General features: G+C 44.5%; 1 protein-coding gene across 3 annotated transcripts in view; it reads right to left on the bottom strand.

The window, feature by feature from the left end:
• Nucleotides 1–1044: 1044 nt before the first annotated feature.
• Nucleotides 1045–17201, bottom strand: part of NKAIN4 (sodium/potassium transporting ATPase interacting 4) — a 50607-nt gene continuing 34450 nt past the window's right edge. The window contains exons 4-8 of one of the 3 annotated variants that reach the window (XR_011682229.1): nucleotides 16991–17188; nucleotides 9226–9286; nucleotides 6103–6187; nucleotides 2780–2852; nucleotides 1045–2327 (exon numbers count right to left, since the gene is read on the bottom strand). Coding sequence is in view for 2 of the 3 variants with exons in the window: in XM_071446669.1 (XP_071302770.1) it covers nucleotides 2318–2327; nucleotides 6103–6187; nucleotides 9226–9286; nucleotides 16991–17188 (354 nt within the window). In the remaining variant the exon portion in view is untranslated. The remainder of the gene's footprint in view (nucleotides 2328–2779; nucleotides 2853–6102; nucleotides 6188–9225; nucleotides 9287–16990; nucleotides 17189–17201) is intronic. The other 2 variants (XM_071446669.1, XM_071446670.1) reach the window with 2 other exon arrangements.

The raw sequence follows: 17201 nt of genomic DNA, 5'->3' as shown, positions 1-17201 counted from the left end.
CAGTCATCACACTTTTATTTCATTGATCTTTGTCAGTGTATGAAAGCCAAGGGGCAATGCTGTTAAGTGTGGAGTTTGATGCTTTATCTCTTTTAGAGTGCTTAGCAAGGGGTTTTGATCAGTTTAATTGGTCAAAGTGGCATCAGAGCGTGGTCAGTTGGGGAGCTGTAGGGTTAAAAACATGCAGACCTCAACTCCTAAAGTTCCCTCCTCTTACCATCTAGTTCCATCCTCTTACCATTGCTTCCTGGAAGTACCAGTGAAATGTTTCAGGTATTCAGAGCTGAAACTGTCCTTTTTGCACCACCTGTGCTGAATTTTGATTGCTCCCAAACAAGGCTGACAAAGACTGCTGGTATCTGATTGATAATAGTCTCTCTGAGGAAAAGAAATCATATTAAACCCAAAATGTGTGAAGTCAGTGCTTAATGAGATAAGGAAAGATTAATTTGAAAAGCCCCGAACAAATGAAATCTTTAATGGGAAAATCTCACTGAATAGAGGATGTGTATTCTTCTTTTTGTTTTTCTGCCTTTCCAGGGAATGTCAGGTGGACAGACAGGAATGAGAGTGATCCATAAAGAAAGTCAATAAAGGAGAGGTGGAGAAAGAATTCCAAATCTGTGCATACTGCTGTGTGTGATCTCAAAATGGAGAGCAGATTGTGTTTCACTGGTATTTTTTAATTTGGTAGTGACACAATGTTAATAATGAGGAGGTACTTGTCTTTTGTCATGCAGAGCTGTCAGGGTTGAGCTTTTTTCTTTGAGGTATTAAACAAGGATGAAACTAGTTGTCTGTTTTGCTCAGTCAGAAGCTGTGGATTTTGGTGCCTAAAAAAAGGGAAAAAACCACCCTACAGAAAACAAAATTTTTTACTTGCAGCTGCACCCAAGCAGAACTCAGGATGTTTGGGTATCTGGAATAGAAGTTGCACAGAAGCAAAAAATACTCTCTCAGTGCTTATGCATTTGGGTTTATAAAAGAGGATTTTGCTTCCTGGGCCCTGTGGAAAGAGACCAAAGAAAGCTGCATCATTCTGTCTTTGATTTAGCACTTAATGTTTTTATTTTTGTTTTTAATTCTTCCCTCACACTTCTCCCTAGCATGGCTTCAAGCTTGACTCTTCTGAAAAGCATTTCTCAAAAAATGCCAAGTAATCCCAAACAAATTAGGCAAGACAACAATGAATTACAACAGGACTTAAAGTATCAGCCCAAAAATGCCAGGGCTGGCTGACAACTGCTCCTCCTCTGCTTTTGACACTTCACATGCTGGGAGACACAGCTAACAAAACTGACTTGGTTTTGTTCTTCTTTTTAATCAACTGCTGCAGCTCATTAATGCAACTTAATTACACTTGCATTCCCCCTTCAGCCCTTTCCCTCCCCTCAAAAAGCCTGTCACAAGTGAAACTCTTCCACCAGGCTGTTACCATGGAATAGGTGTGGCTCTAGGTGAAGAAGGCAGGTGCAAACCCACCTCTGCTCCATGAGGAACTGGGCTTTTTCCAGGGCCTGCAGCAGGATTCAGCTCACCAGGGTTAATTTAATGTAGCTGGGCAGAGCCAGATGAAGCTACAGCTGCTCCAGGAATGGCTGGGCTGGTTGGATATGGGGTGGAGCTGCATGCTGAGTGAAGAGCTGATGGCTGCAGCAGTGTTCAGCTGTTCAGCATTACAGGAGCCAGGCCACACTGAGCTCCAGGACAAAAGCCCTACTGCCATGTCTACAGAGAACGAGCAAGGGAGTCCTGGCCGGGGGCACAAAGGAGGGAGAAGTTCTCACCTATAACTTAGAACCCAACAATGCCTAAGTAACTCAAGTGTAAAGAGCCCCCACCTCATGTTATGCAGGCAGGGAGGAGATGAAGTTGTGTTAGGGGATTTAGGCTCTGCTCAGAAAAAGGGAGGAAACTAACTACAGAAAATATGAAATGTCCCAGGGTTTTACGCAGTGCTTCCTTCTTTCTGGATCCATGGCACAAGGAAGCAGCTCCAGCTTCAGCTGCAGCTCTTGAGAGAGGCTCTTGGTGAACTTGTTCTGCCAGAGGTCTTTAGGCCTGTGCCACTTCTGGGCCAGTACCAGCAGACTGTGGTAGGAAAGGTTCGTCAGGGCACTTGGAGGATTAAAAACCAACTGTGTGGCCGTTCTTTGATGTACATTCATTGTGTTTGAAGAGAAGACAAGGAACGAAAAAATGGAGTGGAGTTCACCATCCTGCATTTCCTCTGCCAAAGATCCAGGCCCCAGGGGACTGTTTCCTGCAGCACCTTTGGTGGAGTGCAAGGTTCATCCATCCTCTGGCTCCTCTTCACTTACGCAGGCCTAGAAGAGGGGGGAAAAAAGGTGAAGGCAGGATGTGAGTATGGAGCAAGAACTCAATTGATTTCTTTATGTGACAGAAATGGTGTGAATAAAATGAGGACAATTTTTTCTTTCCTCTTCTGGACTTTTAAATACGATTGACTAGAGATGAGGAATAGGATTGAGAGCTCACAAGTAATGTGGTTAAGTAGTCTTCAAGGCTGGAAAGAATGCAATGCACATGTCAAACCTGAATAAGCTGCAGTTAGGCTCAAGTGTTAATCTATGGATCCTCAGCGTTTGGAGCTGCACAAAATGTGGTTAGAAACTTAAAAAGCTAAGGGTCATCTCTAGGATAAAGGAGCTGCTTGAAATTGCAGTGATGTGCTTTTGGTGTAGGTACAGCAGGATAAGCAGATCTACTTCTGGAGCCAGCAGTAAAGGTGAGTGAATGCTTTTGGCTGAAACATCACCTCTTGCACATGCAGCTTCAGGATGATCAAAAGAGTTTGCAAATTCATGTTGTTTGTTTGGGAAAAAGTCTACCTAGAAAGAGAAGCAGAATTGTTTTGTTTTGTGTTTTTTCTCTCCTCAGAACAAAGTGGAATTTTTTCCTGTTTAAGTTTCCTTTGTAAATTATTCTGCTTGTCAAAGTTTGGAGAAGACAGGTGGGAAAACAATTCTAAAGGAGTTTTCCTCCCTCTCCTTCTTATTCCAGTGTTTCAGCCTTGGACTTTGGCTTTTTGACTAAATGTTCTTTGTGTGCTTGTACATATTGGTGTATTGAAGAACCCACTTTAAGGCAGTAGGGGATGATGGTTGTATGGGGACAAGTCCTTTAATGCTCACAGCTGCTTCGTGCCTCTGGCCAGCAGCCAGTGGCCCACCAAAGACTGGTCAGGGACCATTAGGGTGAGAAATTGCCAACTGCAGCCTCAGATCCCTCAATTAACCAATACCTCCTCTTGCTGCCCTGTCAATACTGAGGTCTCCATCAGAAAAAAGTCACACCCTCTGTTAACACAGAGCCCTTTCCACTGGGAGAGGAAAGGAAAGTCCATAAAATCTGGCTCCACAACTCAAATTAAAGCCCTGAAGCCCCTAAAGTGATGCAGTACTTGAGGTGCCAGATCAGCTTTAGGGGCTGGAGCCTCACAAAGGTGCAGTTCACTGCTTGGCCCTGCAAACACAGTCCTAAAAGGCAGGAAGACCTGGTGCTTGTCCCTGTACCTTCTAAATAAACAGAGAGCACCTCCTGCCACCTAGCAGGTTCTTGATTTATCCCTACCCTGTGTACAAAATCACACTTTGAGGCTATTCTGCTTTATAATTGAAATTACACAGTGCTGCTTTCCAAAACAAATCTGGAGAGTGATGTCAGGAAAGTGAAAGGATTCAGCAGGCAGGAGGGGCTGACAAATGCTCAGGATGCTCTGGGTACTTGGCAGGTAGTGCAGGGCCTTGGAGAGAACAGCTTGAGTGAGAAATGTCAAAGCTGGCTTGGCCAGCACTTCCAGTTATTGGTGCAAAAATGCTTTTTTGCCTCAAGTGATGAGAATTCTGTTACTACAAATGAACAAACAAGAAGAAAAGCAACCCAGAGCTGAGGTCCTGAGCTGTGCAGCACAAGGGGGGACAATGGTGCCAGCAGGCACAACCTGTGCTTCAGTTCAGGGAGGAGAAAGAGTTCAATCCTTTCTTCCTAAAAACTCCCTGAAAATGCTCTCTTTTAGCCTCAGGTGAGCAACTTTGTCTTTCCAGAAGTGACTTACTATCCTTTGGGTAAGTACTTCAACTCAGGCACTGAAGATTTTAACATGTCTTCTATCACAAGTGCTAATATATTATTATTAAATAATTAGTGTGGTGCCTTGATTGGGAAAATCAATTGATTGGTGCACAGTTTAAATACTGAATTTAGCAGCTCATGTCATTGTACTGTGGGGTCTCAGATCTCTAAAATCGCATAAACTCAGTGATATGAAGAAAAGAGACTTGAGAAAAATGCAGGAAAGGGCACAGTGGGAGGAAGGAATGGGATCTCATCAGAAAAGGATAGGTAAAACTGGAGTGAAGAGGATAATTCCATTAGGGAATGAAGGAAAGTGATCCTGTTGGAGAAGTGTGGCAGCCCAGAGAATGCATCTGACTGCAGCCAAGGGGGTGATGCCATTCTAAAATGAAAGTTCCTGCTTGCAGTCCGCTCCAAATGATCAGTTGTAGAATAAATTGGGTTTCATTCAGCATTTCCATCAACAAAAAGGAGTTCAAACCAGAAACCCCATGTTCCCGATCCTTAGCCCTTCTTTAATTTTAAAAAAGTTGGATATATTTGTTGTTTCACATCTTCTTGAAGAGGATATAAAATAAAACCCAACCTGCCTTCAAGTCATCACTAAATGATTTTCACAGCTGGACAAGGGCATCTGGCAGTCAGTGCCCCAGCCTGCAACACTCCATGGCACCATAACCTGGGAATGAATTATCCCTTCCTCCCATTCACACACATGGAAAAGAGGCAATAGGCTGAAATAAATAAACAGAAATTGCTATTTGGTGGCTGCTGAAATTTATAGAGGGTCACATTATCTACAGCTCAGCAGCTGTTTTCACCTTCTGTTAGCCTGGAAGAAATATTATTTTGTGCTGGCAGAAGATATTACCAGAGAAGTGATGGGCTGAAGAAAGGGAGGGAGGAACAACAAAATTATTTGGACTTGAGCAGCAGCTTCTCCTCTTACTGAGGCCCTGGAAGAAAGTTTTACACTGCTAACTTCTCTTCATATTACCATCTCCCCATACAGGAATCTTCATTTAGGAGTGAGAGCTTCTTTCACAAGCAGAATTGGTCATTTTAAGAAAAAAGCAGCCCAAACCCTGTACTGTAAAAATGTGATGCTTCTTCAGCAGGCTGCTGCATCCAGCTAGTAAATCAGGGAGCTGCTTAAAGCTGCACAGCTTCTGCAGACTATGAAAAATTCCACCCCACTGTGACAAAATGAGAGCGAAATCAATATTTAATCTCCTGTAGCATCCCTTGTAATAACACTAGAGAACCCCCAAAGTTACAGGGAATTCAGTGGCTTTGCAGAAATTACTTGTATTCCTGATCTGGTGCTGCAGTGACAAAGTGGGCAGTAAGGCCTTATGAAATTAGAGGGGCACATCCACTACTCTACCTCAGGGAAGTTTTTCTTCCCTCAGCCCCACTCTTTTCCACCATCCTCACATCCTTCTTTTTGGCAGGATTCTGGTAACATTGTTCCTGAAAAACAGCCTCCCTCAGCAGCTGCTGTAAAACACTCCCATGTGTTGAACTGCCTCTTGCAGATGATTGGAAGAATCTAAAATCAGATCTCATTGCTTCTCTAAACAGACAGAACTGGCCTTTGTGTTTGGGAATCTCATTAAGAGCCAGCTTTTAAGTGACCAGAGTGAAGTTGTGATCTTGTGCCTCAGGGTAGAAATGGGAATTCAACAGTGGCCCTTCATTATTGCTATGAGAGAAGCTGCTGTGGACAGCTCCCCTTTCTGCTCTCAGAACTCTCTGAACTCTCTCTCTGAACTCTTGGGCTGCCCCACACGTGGAAGGCTCAGTTCTTGGAGGCAATAGAATTTAAAATAATTTTGGAGCTGAGAAAGGGCAGCTTCACCCCTTTTGGTGTCCTTTTGTTCATTCCTTCCATGCCTGAAAAGCCTGTTGGAGAAATCAACCTACAATGAGGGAAAAACCCAACCCTGTGGTACCCTTGAAACCAAGAAGCACGTGGAGTCTCTTAGCACTGGTGATACTTACAGGTATGTCTGCTTGAACAAAAGGTTGGTGGGTTTTTCATTGACATGGTAGAGAGGAAATGGATCAAATCCACCAATGAAATCAACTGAAAAAAAATCAAAACTCAAATAAACAAACAAACATGGCCAGAAAGTTGAAAGGAAATGAAAGGAAGGCTTGGTGAATGTAATGTCATAAACACAAAAATTAGTGACAGAACAGAAAAGTGATTTTTTTTTCAGGTATGGATTTCTGGTATCTCCTGGGATGGGCAAGCACGCCAAAGAGGAGATTTCAGCCAACACAAAACTTAAAGCAGAGCTAACAAAGACTCTAGAAAAGCCTCCCTGGGTACTGCCACCACACTGTGACTGCACATGAGCGGAGCAGACAAAGCCAGAGCCGAGGGGAGGAAGCTGGGGAACAGCTCCTGAGGCAGTGCCAGGGCGAGGTTTGGCAGCACAGCCCTCCCTGAGAGGGTTACACACTGAAGTGGGAATTTTCTTGCCCCACTTGTCTCTCCTGCAAGACAACAGCAGCATTGGAAAACCGCAACCAGCTCATTATCTCCAGCTCTGGTATTTTTTTGCATGTCCTCTGCCAAGTGAATTTCTTTGAATTGTGCACAAGCAGGAACAATGCCTCCCTTCTCCAGGGCTCACCCAGGGCAGCGTAACTCAGTGGGGACAGCTCCAAGTGACAATTCCCTCAGGAACCAGGCACCAATTTTCCAGGGCTGTCTCAGTTCCCTGGACTCCAGGCCAAGCCTGCAGCACAGAGCTGGCCAGGGCAGGAGGGTGGCAGGTGCTGGGATTTGTCACTGACCTTGCAGGCCTTGCAAAACCCTTCAAAACTGACCCAGTTTGGATCGTTTTTTGGTGCCAAGTTAGTACATTTTGTATGGAAGTGTGAAAACCATCCTGTCCAACTGCCATTTAAAAAAAAACCTCTCCAGTTATTTTTTAACTATTTAAGTGCCTGTTTATTTTTCTTTCCTGAAGGTGGCACTGTTATTTTAAATTTAAGCTGAAGAGGTTTGAGGTTTTTTTGCTGATCAAAAAATAGAAAAAATATTTACTAATATGCTGGACGTGAAAAAACCCAAACTTGTTAAAATATATTTAGAAAACTAAGGACAATAGATTCTGACAAATTCCATCTTGATGGAAAGCTTCAGGCTAATACTGCAATTTTGGGACAACTGACAGGTAATGGGTGAAATCTGCAGAGATTCTAAGTTAATTGTGGGGATAATTCCCAAATAGTTTCAGTGAAGCTTTACCTTTTCTCAGCCACTTTTGAAAGTGTTTGAGTACTCTAGAATCAAACCAGGCTGCCATTTTAAACAAAACCTAGATATTAACTTTATCACTTCAGTTGTGGAATGCCTAAATTGGGAAACTTTAAAGAACTGCAATTTTCAGTAACTACTGAGTACCTTGAACAAACACAAGTCTTATCATCTGAACACACAAGCATGAGGGACTCAAAATCCAAGACACTTAAAAAACCAGAAATCTTAAGTGTGGTTCCTTGTGATTCAATACATTGCATTAGCACATCTAAAATATTCTTGCCACAATCCAGCATTAGTAGGTCCCTACTGCTGTGTTTTCTCATGAAAATCACGTTAGCATGAGCTTCCTGATTAATGTGCCTCTGCACTTATAATTACTTCATGCTGCATATCAAAGCAACATTTAAAGGAAACCACAAATGGAAGAGAAAATTAAAACGCAGCTCAAATTTATTCAGGTCACTGGAAGGATCTACCCCTGTGAGTGTGAAATATTGATGGTTTGTCATTGTTAATTATTCAAGCTGGCATTTTAACTCCAAGCTGGGAAACTGGGAGGGAAAGTGAATTTGTTAGTGGGAAAAAAAATACATATCCTGAAATTACCAGCTCTGTGTTGCCTAGATAAAGCTTCTTCCCATGTTGTTGCCTCTCCTAACAGATCCCTACTATAAAAATTAGTTCTGTCAAGTTACTGCTTTACAATATTCAGCAGGGGCTCAGAACTGGAGCCATTTAGCTAATACAAGAGCTATAGCCTAATTTAAAAAATATTACTATAATGTAGCACCTTCTCTAAGTGCACTGCCAAGCTCTACAGAAATGATCAATAAAGCCAGGAGAATGAGTTCAGCCAGGAAGGAAGGAAGAAAAAAACATAAGGACAAGGCAGATAAGTAATGCATCTCCTCTCTCTCCTATGAAAACACATTCTTCACGTACTTTCAAATACTCAGTTCAAAGCTGTTGTTTTCCAGCTCTCCTCCATGCCAGCTGCTCTTTAGAACAACAAAGCTACTTGCACAAACCTAATCAATGTCTTAAAAGAGTTGATACTTGGATGTAAAACCTTTGGATGAGCTCCTTTGCTGGAGTAATCTGGCCTCGACCCAACACATTGCCAAACAAATCTAACTTTGCATTTACTTCATGCATCCATTTTCTGTTTGTAGAATCATTGCTCTCAAAGGGCATTTTAGAGGGGCAAAGCAATCCAGGAGCAGTTGGACACCTGCACAGGTCCCACAGCCCTGTGGGTTTTTACCCTGACAGGTGTCACAGTGACTGACTGTCACTGAGGAGATTTGTGTACCCAACACGAGCGAGCTGGCTCCTTCCTCCTCGTAATTCAAACACAGCACTTCCTCTGCTCTTAAATTAAGTGCTCAGATTGCTTCTTGGCAAGAACTCTCATGATCTGCTTCATCCTCAGCTTGTGGCACATGAGACTCTGCAGGTCTCCCACTTGAGCCCTGGGCTGAGAGCTTTGTTGTAGGTGCTTTTCATCACAGCAGCAATATTTCAGAGCCATTATTCTCAGGCTACATGAGCTTGAGAACAGAAACAGCTGCCCAGTTTCTCTAAGGCTTAGTCCAGCTGAGAAGCCAAAACCAAGCTCTTTCTGTGCTCCAAGTGTAGCAGAATTACAGCACCCAGCACAGAGTGACATGGGGAAAAAAACCCTCACAGTAAAAATAGCTGATCCTTGAGGGTTAGTTAGTGCCATAACATACAGAGGCAGAGATGGAAAGAAGTCTGATGGCAGCTCAGTCCTGACAGACAAACATCTGAGAGAGAAATACAATTTACTAAAACCTTTGCCAAGGGATCTGTTGATAAATACTTACAGCTGTCTTCTTCTTCTGTAAAAACACTAACCACGTAACAGGCATACACAAAGCCCACCAGCTGGAAAAGAGAGAGAATAAATCATTTTAGCATCAGCCAGTGTGAGCCTGGTCAGAACCCACTGGGCACAACTTCAGCAGGCACTATTTACACCCAGCTGGCAGCATTTCTGTAACTGTGGAGCCAAGGCATAGCTGCTGTAGGGAGGGAGGCAGGTGTGGGTGTCAGGGAAGGCACTGAGGCAGCACACCCAAAGCTTCAGCAGGAAAACGTGTAAGAACCTTCACCTTCAGAGAAGATAAAAATCCAGCACCTTCAGCTGCTTGAATGATTGGCAAGAACATGGGTTGGCTTTGTTGAAACTGAAACTGCTGTGCTAAGTTAGGTCTCTGTAAGAAGTGATGGGGATGCCTTGTGGGACAGACAACAATGCACAGGAGACACAGAGTTGGATTGATGAGAGCTCATCAGCTCAGCACTCCTGTCATATGGGGGAAATTACCAATTAGAGGTGAGTAGTTTTTATGCAGATGAGATAGAAAAGTAGTTCACCATAAGAATGGTGCTGTACTGGCAGAAAGGTTCAGACACAAAAATCTTTAGTAATTTGGTAGTTTCTAGAAGATCTAAAGCATCAGAGCTGCCTCCTTCAGGGTCACTTTCAAGGTGTTCCTCAGCCTAAACAGAAAAACAAACTCCTGGTTCTATGGGAATTCCAGATGCAGCAGGGTCTTATTTTGCTTTGCCTTCTTCCTGTTAATCAAATATCCTCTCCTTCCTTCATTTCACATCTTTCCATAACACCCCACTTAGTGAGATCTTGGTTGACAGAAACTGCATTAGTAAAGTTATTGTGAGGCATAATTGTTTTCCACTGTGAACTCAATTCCTGGGAACAAGAGTCAGCCTGCAACACACAGTGACTCACTCCAAGTGGAGACAGAATGATGCATGGGAGGACTTGAAAAGTAGAGTCCATTCATTTCTAATATGACAGAAAAATACATCACACCCGAAAACAAAAGGCAGGATAATGAGATTTCTGCTGGGGACTTTTACAATATTTGTGGTTTCTCCAGCTCCCCCTGACAAAACATGCCTTGTTGGAAGGAAATGGAATGTTTTCGTAGCATCACTAAACCCTGCTTTTCCTCTGAAGATTTTTCTCTAATCATCTGAAAGAGAAGGCAGCTCACTCCTTTCCTCTTGGGAGAGCCTGATGGGAGCACATCCCAGAACCTCAGTGGAGGAAGAGCAGCTCTGGGGACTCCCTCATTCCTCTGCTGGGCCTTTCTGAGACCAAGGCTGCTTCAGGATAAACTCCTGTGAGCTACAGGGAAACAGAAACCCTCTGGCCACATGCAATGGCCAATCTAATTGTACCTGATGCCTTAGAATTGTCTCAGAATGGAACTATCAGTGTTTAAGGCAGACAAATCAAAACCAAACAGAGTATCAGAGATTTTTCCTTTATCCTATGTAATACAATAAAACCTGGATTTTTTTTTTTTTTCTGAAGTTTGTGGCAGTTTTTGGGCAGGTCAGAGCAACAAAGATGGGGAGGAGTCTGGAGCACAGGTTTGATGAGGAATGGCTGAGGGGGCTCAGGAGAAAAGGAGGCTGAGGAAGGACCTTAATGCTCCCTGTGACTCCCTGGAAGGAGGCTGTAGCCAGGTAAGGGCTTTCTTCCTCCCAAGAAACAAACAGACAATAGGAAATGGCCTCAAGCTGTGCCAGGGGAGCTTTAGATTGGATATTGGGGAACATTTCATAATGAAAAGGCTTATCCAGACCTCGCACAGGCTGCCCAGGGCAGTGGTGGAGTCTCCATCCCTGGAGGCATTTAAAAGACGAGCAGATGTGGCACTGGGGGCCAGGTTCAGCGGTGGGCTCGGCAGTGCTGGGGGAGCTCGGTGGGCTCGGGCAGCTCTCCCAGCCCGAAGGATCGCGGGGCTCCGGCCCGGGCTCTGGCCGTGGTGCTGAAGCCCCGAGGCCGCTCCCCGGAGCCACCCGCTCCTCCCTGGGCTGCGGGACCCGACCCAGGGGCTCTGGGATAAACCAGAGTGCGTCCTGCACGTCCCAGCACTCCGAGAGATGCCCAACCAACCTTGTGATCTCCAGCACAAAGGCATCTGAACCAAGTAATAAACTGGGAGTGTGCTCACACACATCCTCTGTACTTGCTCGAGCATTTTTATAGTTGGAAGATTCAGCCTCTTACATCACGTCAAATCACACAATCTACACACACACAAATATCCAGGCACCCTGGATACACACACCCTGAATACACACCCTGATTCCAAGGCAACTCTAGGACCATTTTCTCCCTCCCCAGATTTCCCATCACCTCTCAGAGTAGGAACTTTGGGTTAACAGCCATGCAAAGTGGCAGCCCTAAATCCACTCACTGCAATTATACTCTATAACACGTAGACACAAATCTTATGTGGTACCTGTGTCAGGAAACTCTGGCTAGAATTACCAATGAAAATGATTTACCTGCCCAGTTTATGAGCAGAATCAGGAGCCATTATCAGCTGTACTGTCACAGCAAACCTGATAAAGCTCTGGACATTTTTCACGGTTCAGAAGCACCAAGCAATGTGATTGACTTGGGAAGTTTGTTTTGCACAGAAATTAATGCTCCATAACCCTCAACCATCATTCTGCTCTCCCCATACATTTTTCACTTTATGACTAAGGTGACTTTTTTTGCATTCAGAAAAACCAACCAACCAATCAGAGCCCAGTGAATTAAGTGAACTTCCCTAAATCTCTAATCCCAGCTTCATTGGAGTGGAGGGTTTTATTTTTTGATTACTTCCATCTCCTGGCTTTGTTTCAAAATCATCTGCTTAGTGTTTAAAATTTACTTTTTATTGACTTTATAATCAATTTCTTCTTTAGATGCACTTCATCAATAAAAAAGCTTGTTAATTCAGTGGAACTTTTTATTCAAAGAAGCTTTGTCTTCTGTGATCTGGCCAGACAGGAGAGTCCCAATGGCAAGGGAGGAAGAGAAGTATGCCATAAGTATGAATTCCAGTTTTTTATGTGCTGACCTTATTAAATACTCTAAAGTATTAATCTGCAATTAAATAACCTCAAATTAAATAATCTCAAGGATTAACTGAACTCATGGAAATCCCCATGTCTCACCTTCAGAATAAATTATGAATGAAATACAGCTAAGGAGGAGAAATGCTGCTCCTGTTGTCCAGTCTTTCCCCTGGAAGAGTCTGCTGGAGTGTGGAATGAGCAGTCTCCAAGAAACACCTGAAATTCCCTTCTGACTGCATCTTTGATAACGATGTGTCAAACCCCCAAACATCACCGGGTTTATCAGCAATTAACACACAACAGGAAGCTTCACAGGAGCCAACAATTTGGAATAATTTCACCCTTGCTCCAAGTGCCATCCTGGCTGCTGACTTCAGTACAAAGGAGGGGTTTAAGCTCTGTATCCCGGGGAAATACCAGTAATTCCTGGATCTTTGCAAATTACATCGGGGAGGTGGAAGAGGAGGGAAAACGTCAGCGATGTAAAATGACACTAAGCCACTGCTCTAATTCCCCAAAGAATGTTCTAGGGCTTTAGCCTCTGCTGCTGTTTCCCTGCTTGTTCTGCATGTGCAGTACCAGCTTCTCCAAGCTGCAGAAGGATCTGATTAAGCCTTTTATGAGGAACACATGTTGAGGGCAGGTGTGTTGTGTCAGCCTGGGAATGCACACGCTGCCCCACCAGAGAGGAGGGAGCTGGGCTGCCCCAAGCACTCTGCAGGCAAACAGAGTGGGAAAGACAGGGAGAGACAAGTGTGCCCCAAGGGAATGGGGGAAACATGTGTCTGAGCATCCCCCAGCCCTCTGAAGTGAACTTTTTAATAGAGAGTTGTAAACTGTTCATCAACCAGCAGCGCTGAATGAAGGCGCCGGAGACAGAAAATTAGAGAAAAACCCAGAGAAAGGGACCAGCTGGCTGCAAGTGTGCAAAATACACAAAGGATGGGAAGGCAAATTTTAGGAGGTATTACTTGTGCAAGATCTTGGCTTTAGTCTACCTCTGTCCTAGTGAAGATTCTCCAACTCTTCTCTCAATAGACAAATTTGCCACTGCTTTTTCCACCACAGAGAATAGGTGCAAAGACTCTTCTTCCAGGCAGATGCATTCTAGGTTTCACTTCTAATCAGAGCTAATGAAAGGTGCACACTGACATCAGTGCAAGAGGGGGAAATGAAGGGAAGTCTGCTATGAGAAAGCAAAAATCCAGCTTGTGAAAGAGCTATTGTGACCAGATAGCCAAAGAGAGGCAATCAAAATCCTTTAATTCCTTGACCTTCTTTACTCTTTGGATGCAATTACAACCACTGAAAATCTACCTTCTGCCAAGAGCAAGGCATCTCTTGCACACTGGTTCTCACATAACATCTGCTGTCAAGGCTTGCCTTGCTGCCTCCCTGGGAACCTTCCAACCTGTCAGTCTGAGTGAAAACAACAGACAGGCAGGCAGGCAGCGAGTTCTGGCGCCTGGGAAGACATTTCCAATTCCTACCCCATTCAGTGGAGCCTCAGGAAAAGCCCAAGCCTCCCCACTCCCAGAAGTACCATATGGAGAGCCCAGAGCTATGCCAGGTATTTCAGAGCTGGGAATCACTCCTCTCCCTGCTGGGGACGTGCAAGATGAATCCTTGCTAAGGAAAGAGCAAAGCAGATTCTTATCCTGACAAAGAAGCTGCTGCACTTCCTACCTGGATTGGTAGGATTATCTTTACAGTTCATTCCTACACCAGGACAGACTTTTAGATGTTGCCCCAATGAGCTTTTACCTCTGATGTGTTTTGTGCTAAAGCATTGAGAGAGATTTCCATACTGGGCCCTACAGCAACTTGGATCATGTGTGGTGGTGACTAATATGCCCAAGTTTGATTGCATTCCAGATTAAAGGAATTGCTTTTGCCTTCAAGGAGTACAGACAAGCTCTGAGCAAAAGCAGACTGAGACCTTATGTATATCCTCAAATGTATGCCCAGGAGCAGGATGATAAAATCAGCAGGAGTCAAGCTGACAGCCAACACTGTGCTCACCAGATGGATCTAGGTTTGCTTTCCCTCTCCTTTGGCATGCAAGACTGAGTTCAGGGAGCCTTGCCCCAGGTACACAACACTGCACTACAGTCCCTCAGTAGTCTCAAGGAATTGGAACTTCCAGAAAAAAAAAAATAAAATAAAGTGCTCACAATTGGGCACTGCACATTCAAACAGCGTGGATTTCACAGTGCTGTGCCTGGAGTGAAAACCAAACCAAGCAAAACACACCCCCCAACTTCTAAAAAACATCAGAAAAAGCAAAACCAAACTACTGAAAGCAAAATTTTGCCTGTCCCTTGCCCTTCCTAACAGGGAACTGACTATTCTGGTCTCAGACAAGGAGGGAACGAGGTCATGTCTCTCACTGCATCCCCTGAGCCCTCCAGTTGCTGGTTGTGTTTTTGTGCTATTGATCTGTGTCCCTGCCTGTCTGCAGCACGGTACCTGCCAGCACTCTGGGGACAGCTGCCCGTAATAAAACCTGCCTCAAAGCGAGATAAAGGGAACAGAAAAAGATACTGGCAGGGATCAAAGAGTTTGACCCTCAGAGAGTAAAAAGGGAGAGAATTGGCTGACTGCTTTCAGGCAAGGTCTGAGGCAGAAAGACTTGCTTTTTGCCTGACCTCAAAGAAGAGGGGAAAAGCTCCATTCCCTCCACTACATGACAAAACTACATGAGCATTTCAGAACCAGCAGCAGTTAAAGATCTGGGTTTCAATACTCTACTTTTATTACAGGACAAGTAGAAATTTAGCTCACTGCATAGCTCAGCCCATATGGGTTTCTTGCCTACGAGTATTTTAACCCCATTTCCAGGGTTTAGGACTCAAAAATTTATTGCACCTTAAATCTCAGGGAGAAAGAGAGAGAAAGTATTTCCCTAAATCCTATTTTGTCTTATATTTCCCTCCTGTCTCCCCATCTGGCCCTTAGTGATGTTTTGCAGATGCACAGAGAATATTGTCATGTGCCTTTGGGAAGAAGCAAAGGAAAAGCCACTGCCAGAGACAGAGTTCTATAAATCAGAGTGATCACTTAGCCCAGGGCCATGTGCCTAAGTCAGTAAGCTGCCAAAAAACGAAGATCTACTCCAAACAAACTCAGGAGCATTTGTGGGCTCAACCTCTAGTCCAGGGCACAGGGGTTGTGCCAGCTCAGGAGTTCAGGAAGGATGCAAAGAGTGAGAAACTTCTGTGCTCTACAAGGGGATGGTATATGACTGCAAAGTCTGCCCTTGTTTCACCAAACTCAGGTACAGCACCGATCCTGTTCCACCTAAAAGCCCTCTCTACAAGACACCAGGCTGTGTTCTGCTGGACACACAGGTTTGCCTCTCTCACACAGGGGCATGGCAGCAGCTCTCAGACAGATTCATGCAGATCATGTGGCCCCAAGGAGAACTGAGGGAATATTAGCAGCCAGCACACGTGCCAGGGAGCTCATCCAAGTCAGGAAACAGGAGCTTCTGCCTCTGCCTCTTCTCTGTGACATGGCAAGAACAGGGCCTGAGCCTTCCCCCCTCCCTGCAGTTCCCTGGGTCACACAGACCAGCCCAGCTAATAGGAAATGCAGGATCAGGACAGCACCAAAAACGTGCAGAGAAGTACTTGGCACTGCAGAAACTTGAAAAATCTCTGTAACCCTTCAGCATTTAAACAGGGCAAGGTGCCTTTCTTTTTTAAGCCAAAACTGAAAGCCAGAATGGGAATGGTTCACCAGTTCATGTTTTTGCCTAAAGCCATTAACCCCAATGTAACAACCCAAAGCAGATTAGAGATGTGAGCTACAAAATGTAGAAGCAGCACCAAAGTGGAGGGGCACAATGGATATTTTGTTTCAGTTAATTTCACAGAAAAGAGAGAAACAATTAACAATAAATGTTAAGGACACTGCATTTTTGCAGAGTACTTCCAAAAGCCCGAGGAAGACTGTGATGAGGAAAGAGTGGATGGAAACATTTAGGGAATATATCCTGGGTATCACCAGAAGGAAAATATGCTGCTTACTGCCTCTTAAAAGTTGATTTCATTTTCTGGGGATTGCTCACAACAAATGTGCAGGTGTTTTCTCCACCACCCATCACTGAGCCATGGGGAGTAAGAGCAATCCTTCACAGAAACATGGAATTAAGGTTGGAAGAAGCCTTTTAAAACTTCAAGTCAATCATCAACCCAGCATCACCACCACATTCATCACTAAACCATGTCCTCAAGTGCTATATCCACACAGTGGCTCCACCACTTCCCTGAGCAGTCTGTTCCAGTGCTTTACAACCCTTTATGTGCAGAAATTGTCCCCAGTATCCAAACTAAACCTCCCAGGTGCAATTTGATGCCATTTCCTCTTGCGCTGTCAAAACTTTGTCTTTTGACCCTCCTCCAGAAGGGTCAAAACATGAATTCCCACACCCCAACAGGGATTCAGAACCCTTTGGTACTGTATGGTTGCACAAATGCATTACTTCAAGCATCAGGTTGCTGATACCCATTTCCAACTGTTTCCAGCAGTACTTTTCATAAGAGAGAACAGAACAACCCAACAAAACACATTTACAGCGGCTTTTGCAATCAGGCAATGCAAAAACCCCTGGAAAACACAGGCCAGCCTCTGTGCCTGGAAAAGAGCAAAATCAGAGCAGCATCTCCTGGGGAATCGCTCCCCTCTTGGGGCACTCACCGCGATGAGGATCTGGAAGGAGCTGTGCATGACCTCGATGTAGCGATACTCCAGGGCACAGCCGATGACAGAGATGTAGGAATGGTTATCCAGCCCCTTGATGCCAGACATTGGAGCCTCCTTCCTCACACAGCCAGGGCCATTTTCACTCCACCAGGACTGGTGCCGGGAGATGTTGAATGTCAGGAGCTCGCTGTCCTAAAGGGAAAAG

This window comes from Agelaius tricolor, unplaced genomic scaffold (genome assembly GCF_023055355.1).
Source record: "Agelaius tricolor isolate 1412-34295 unplaced genomic scaffold, bAgeTri1.0.p SCAF_23, whole genome shotgun sequence".
Taxonomy (NCBI): Eukaryota; Metazoa; Chordata; class Aves; order Passeriformes; family Icteridae; genus Agelaius; species Agelaius tricolor.
This window is presented reverse-complemented; position numbering and strand designations above follow the sequence as displayed.